We start from the raw sequence: 6,000 nt of genomic DNA, 5'->3' as shown, positions 1-6,000 counted from the left end.
TAGAACTGCCCCACAGAGTTTCCAAGGAGCGCCTGGTGGATTTGAACTGCTCACCCTTTGGTTAGCAGCCATAGCACTTAACCACTATGCCACTAGGGTTTCCCCCAAATGACTCAGCTGGTGTTAAATCAGCCAAGAAAACACCCAAATGTTCCACATCTGTGGTCCTTAGAGCCATCACTCTAATGAATGTCATTAGTCCCCTAGAATTTCCCCAGTTTTGCTTTGTCAATCCTCCACTCTAGAAATATATCCTTTTTCTCTGACCCTGTCCCCAAATTCCTGAGTCTTTATACAACCATGTGGATTGGATACATTTCAAGGCCATGCCACCCAACCTCAACTGTGCCACTGATACTTCTTGACAATGCTTTAGTTTATTACTAGTTGACTCCTCTTCATAGCAACTGCTCTGACCTTCCTATTCTTCTCTAGCCTAGTCCCTTTTGGTGGATGACCTCACCACAAAGGCAGACATCATTTTACAGGCATACACCTAACTCCTTGTTCTAACACACCCTTCCTTCACATCTACTCACCTCCCCAGCTACCATATGTAGTCTGCCTCTTTCTCCTCACCTAGAATTAAAGATACTCTGCCCCCACTTTTTCAGTCCAAACTGTTAGAATTTAGCTTTACGCTCCCCTCAACACTTTTAAGGAGCCCCTGGTGATGCAATGGCTAATCACTTGGCTGCTAACCAAAAGGTTGGTGGTTTGAACCCACCCAGTGGCTCCATGGGATAAAGACCTGGCGATTTGTTCCTGTAAAGATTACAGCCTAGAAAAACCTACAGAGCAGTTCTACTCTGTCACATGGGGGTCGATAAGAGTTGAAAATCGACTCGTCAGCACACAACACTCCTAAGGTCATCAAAGACCTCCTAGTTACCCAATCTAAACCTTTTCTAAGTTCTCACCCTTCTTTACCTTGTATCATTCACACTGGAAATCAAACCCTCCTTGTTGAAACTCCCCCCTTAGCTTCTATGATTCTTTCCTACTCCTGCTAGCTTCTGATGGGTATGCTTCATAGGTTCCCTCCTGGACCCTGGCCTGTTTGATACCTTTGTGGTCTCATTTTCAGAACTACAATCCTAGGGGAAAATCCCACTCCTTAATATGACATATGCAAGATCCTTAATGACCTGGCCCTTTCCTATCCACTTCATTCCCTTATCTTCTATCACCCCCAACTGGCCTATACTCCACCTATCTAAATCACTGGCTCTTCCCAAAGGTGCAGATATATCCCACTCAGGCCTTTGTATATTCGGCCACTTCTACCTGTACACATTTCCTCCTACCTATCCCTTGCCCTGGTGGCATAGTGGTTAAGAGCTACATCTGCCAACCAAAAGGTCGGCAATTTGAATCCACCAGTCGCTTGTTGGAAACTCTATGGGGCAGTTCTACTCTGTCCTATAGGGTCACTATGAGTCAGAATTGACTCAACGGCAACGGGGGCAAGTCTTGGTGTACTAACTAGAACACTTGGTGTACCACCAAACCACCACTTCCATGCTGTTGTTGCACACCATGCAGTTGATTCCAACTCATAGCAACCCTATATGACGCAATAGAACGGCCTGTAGCATTTCCTAAGCTGTAATCTTAATGGGAACAGATCTCCAGGTCTTTTCCCCTGTGAAGCCACTGGTGGGTTCGATACACTGGCGTTTCATTTAGCAGCCCAGTGCTTAAGGTTGTCATAATCAACCAATTCAAGAACAAACTAATTTAATTAGCAGTGGTTAATACAGGTGACTTCAGGTTCTTCTTTTTTTATCTTATACCTTTTAAATCTTCTGTGAACAAGGAATTATTTTGGCTAAGACAAGATTTCTCACTGTGCTTATTAAACTAAAAACTTTAAAGGTGAGTCTTCACCAAATGTCTGTTGCGTCAAACTCCTTTCTGGTTGACTTCCCAAGCAAATTTTATTAAGTGCATTAATGTTTACTAAGAGGTTCTAAGTTTTTTGTGTGCATTGACTTACTTAATCTTCTTGATAACCCTATGAAGCAGCTTTACCACCCACTTTTTATAGCCGAGGAAAAAGGTGCAGAAAAGTTAAACTTGCTGGATATCCAACAGCTATTAAGTGATGGAGTGAGGCAGTAGCTTTAGGGTGCTACTGGATGCTGGTCGGCAGAAAAGACGTCTACTATGAAACAGTTCACCTTGTTTTTTTTTGTACAAATTAGTTATATTTTTTTCCCTAGTAATCTAAACAAATAGTTGTTTTGACTTTTCATTCCTTTAATTAAAAAATTCCAAGAGACTTTGTAGCTGATCATACTCATAAAACTCATAGCGACCCTATATTTCGATCTGGAATTCCAGATTTTGCTAGTTTTTTAATTTTTGAAGTTTTACATGTCCTTTCTTTTCTGATGTAAAGTGACTCTGCTCTGTACATGATTCTGTCTCCCTGTCTCTGTATTAGTAATTTAGTCTGTTACGTGCTTGGCAAAGAATATTGACCAAAACACTCTCAAAAGAGGAGCAAATCTTACTGACCCTAAAATCTGGTATATGAAGCAAAGAAACAACAGATTTTTAATCAAAGTAAGCAATAATGACAGGTTTATTTCAAATTTCCAGTAGAGAAAACCCACTAGTTTTGGAATAAAAGTACTCAATGTACTAGAGCGTTTAAGTGAATATAAAAGATTAGCAGAAGAAAAATAAAACCAAACATAGTACAAAAAAATTTTAAAAGTTTGAAATGGATTTAAACAGGGATGTTCTTTAAATCCTCCAAATATTTAACAGAGTTACTAGGTTTGGCAAATAATTCACTTGAAAATTAAAGCCTATTTCTGTAATGTAAACGCCATAAAACTGCTTATTAAATTTAAGCACTCCATACAATTGGTATTGAAACACACAGGCAGTCAATTTCAGGATAGCAGGAAGTATTCATTTGCTCTCACAGTTATATGAATTAACCAGCTGCATAACTGCTTTCTGGAGGGTATGAGACAGAAGAATGCAGGGGGGGAAAAAAAAAAAGTAGGATAAAAACTCTAAAAAATTGAAACACAGCAAAATTCAGATGTCAGTTTTTCCTTAAAGCAACAAACTGGAATTTTGCAGTATATTCTACATTTGCAGTTGTCATTTCCCTCTCCCCCCGCCCCCTCCAATACGCCCAGATCTTCTAGTCTAATTGATTCTTAACTTTCAAATATTCTGTACATACATATTTAGCAAAGAGCATACGGCTAATATTATTCTGACAGCAGATGGTCAGCATACAATTTTAGAAAGATTACTGTGTATATCATCAAGATTAAACCTTTACTTAAAAAAAAAAATCAAAAACCATTACTAAACAAATAGTTTTAAAATATTATGAAAACCCATGAAAAGGAGACGCAGCATGGGCTCTAAACCTGATAAAAACACACTTCAGAAAGACTAACCGTTAATGCTAAGCTTCTGCCACATGATGACCTTAAAGTGCCAAACACAAAAGAATCTTTTAGGATCATTTTTTCCAATAGATAATTTGTCTCTGGCTTGGCCATGTCTCCTTTAGCTATACACAAAGTCTTGCTAAAAGTCTGCATTTTAGTTGATTTTACAATAGAATGTTACAATGTAAACTAAACAGGTTCTTGATATCAACGGTATGTTACCAAGGTTTCTTTCTTTTTTTTAAATTTTTTTAGATTTCGGAATCCAACAGTTGGTCACGAGGTCAAGTATTATCAAGGCTCCTTTTTCAGTTCTTAATTCTGTCTGACTCATCCATCCTTCAAGTACATGCAAGGCTCAATAGCTTCCAAGAGGCAGAAGCCTGAGACCATTTAAGACACAGATGAAATGGGATTATGAGGCGAACCCATTTGAGTAAGAACTTTATCCAGCCACTGTAGGGGGCCGTGCAGATGTATCTCAATCCAGCAGGGGGTGCTAGTTACATCCTGGCGGTGGTATTCTGCTCCCCAGCCCTAGAAACAACACATTGAAGGTCATTTAACTTGTTTAACTTAGTGGTTAAAAAAAAAAAAGTGGTTAAGCTGAAGTAAAAACAGTTCACATTATCAGAGTCTCTGATTAAAGCTAGGGACCCTTTCCAACAGAAAAATACACAGGCATGTGCACACAAGCACAAATACACACACAATTTGGCAGGCAGTTTTAGGATGCTGTGTGTGTTCATAGTGCCTCCCTGGATTCCAGATTAAGAACTCCTGGTCTTGGGCAATCAAAGGTTTAAAATATATTACAAGGCTGTTTTAATTAAGACGCTTTTAACTTTCATCTTCACTGCCCATTACGTTCCACAGAGTTGGCTTCATAATCCAAAGGTGTACGTACTATCATGTATTTTAACTTCCTGAATTTGGATGTGTCTTTACACTTGATATGATAATTCCCTGTGATGTTATTTATTTTTCTCAAAAACCTATTAAGTTCTCATTTTATCATCAAGAAAATAAAGAAAAAGGTGTGTTAGACAGACTTGACATCCAGTTCCTTCTCTGTTCAGGCAACAAAGGTCCTCCTATGAACACAAAGCTCTTGATCTTTGCATCTCTAAGCAAGACTGGCAGGCGTACACTAAGTATCCAGAAAGCTATTATTGACACATAACCATCGCCCAGAATCAACAGATTCCATCGTTCATTTGTACAAGGGGGTAGTTTGCCAGACATCTTCGGAACTGCTGAATTAGGACAGGAAGGGTCGATAGAAGGAAGTCATTATGCACAAGAGAAAAGCGATTTTGTTATTGCAAAGGATCAAAAAACTCACTGACGTGGGTGGACAATGGAATGTGAAGTTCTGATAAACTTTTCTTTCATGAAGAATATCAGAGAAGACTGGGCTTTATACATCTCTGCTACCTACCTACTCCAACAGTTTCAAGAAATACATCTGGATATCAGAACTTTCAGGAAAAAGTTGTGATATATGAACTACATATATATATACACCCCCATGCATTTATACATACATCAACGAACTACTGTTTAAAGGCTTGCTTATGTGCATATTTCCTCTGCTAAACAGTAAATCCCTTGAAGGCAGTGATCAGATCTTACTTATCTTTAATCTCCAACATTTAGCACAGTGATTAGGAAAGCAGGAGCTCCATACTTGTTCAGCTGAACGGATTTGCATTTTTCAGATACAGGAGAGTCTAAGTTGCAAGTAATTTATAAAATGTTTTATATTAAAGTCCAAAAATGATCATCTTAAAAACAGAGCAAGTTTGGCTATTAACAGTTCATATCATTTCTCTAAGATGCTAAGTGTAAGAGAGTCAAGTACATGATCCTTATAATATCAAAGGACATTATAAAAAATGTGCAAATTCTTTGATGTTAGTTTATGATAACCAGCTGTCCTTTATCTTGTCAGCAGAGTTTGTAATAAGATTTGTTTATCCTTAACTCTTCCAATCCAGCTTTCCAGTTCTGTCCACTAAATCATATATTAAAAAAAACAAAAAAACAAAAAAAACTCAACCTTGGTGCTATGAGTCGATTCTGACTCATAGCGACCATACAGGAGAGAAGAGAACTGCATCATAGGGTTTCCAAGAAGTGGCTGGTGGATTCGAACTGCCGACCTTTTGGTTAGTAGCCGAGATCTACTATGTCACCAGGGCTTCAAATCATGTACAACCCTCCACTAGAGTGCTTACTATACTATAATTAAATGTAACTAGACCATAAGCTCTTGAAGCATAAAACTTTAGGTGCCTTTTCTTTTTTGTATTACTTCTCTGAGGTGGTACTAGAAATATTTGCTGAATAAATGAAATCTAATAAAATTTCAATTGCCTCATAATTCATGTGAAAGCTGGACAATGAATAAGGAAGAATCAGGGCCTCTGAATCATGGTGTTGGCACAGAATACGGTAATATACCATGGACTGCCAGAAGAATGAACAAATCTGTCTTGGAAGAAGTACAGCCAGAATGTTCATTAGAAGCAAGGATGGTGAGATTTCATCTCAAGTTCTTTGAACATCTTAT

At 38.4% G+C, this 6,000-nt stretch overlaps 1 protein-coding gene across 2 annotated transcripts in view; it reads right to left on the bottom strand.

Moving 5' to 3' along the window:
- Window positions 1–2,273: 2,273 nt before the first annotated feature.
- The window catches only part of SMAD1 (SMAD family member 1), a 90,596-nt gene continuing 86,869 nt past the window's right edge, over window positions 2,274–6,000 (bottom strand). Inside the window, exon 7 of one of the 2 annotated variants that reach the window (XM_064267544.1) lies at window positions 2,274–3,962. In XM_064267544.1, coding sequence (XP_064123614.1) covers window positions 3,819–3,962 — 144 coding nt within the window. In that variant the 3' untranslated portion in view covers window positions 2,274–3,818. The remainder of the gene's footprint in view (window positions 3,963–6,000) is intronic. The other variant, XM_064267543.1, reaches the window with a different exon arrangement.

Source organism: Loxodonta africana, chromosome 13 (assembly GCF_030014295.1).
Source record: "Loxodonta africana isolate mLoxAfr1 chromosome 13, mLoxAfr1.hap2, whole genome shotgun sequence".
NCBI classification, from domain to species: Eukaryota; Metazoa; Chordata; class Mammalia; order Proboscidea; family Elephantidae; genus Loxodonta; species Loxodonta africana.
Note: the sequence above shows the minus strand (reverse complement) of the source record. Positions and strands in the feature narration are given on the sequence as shown.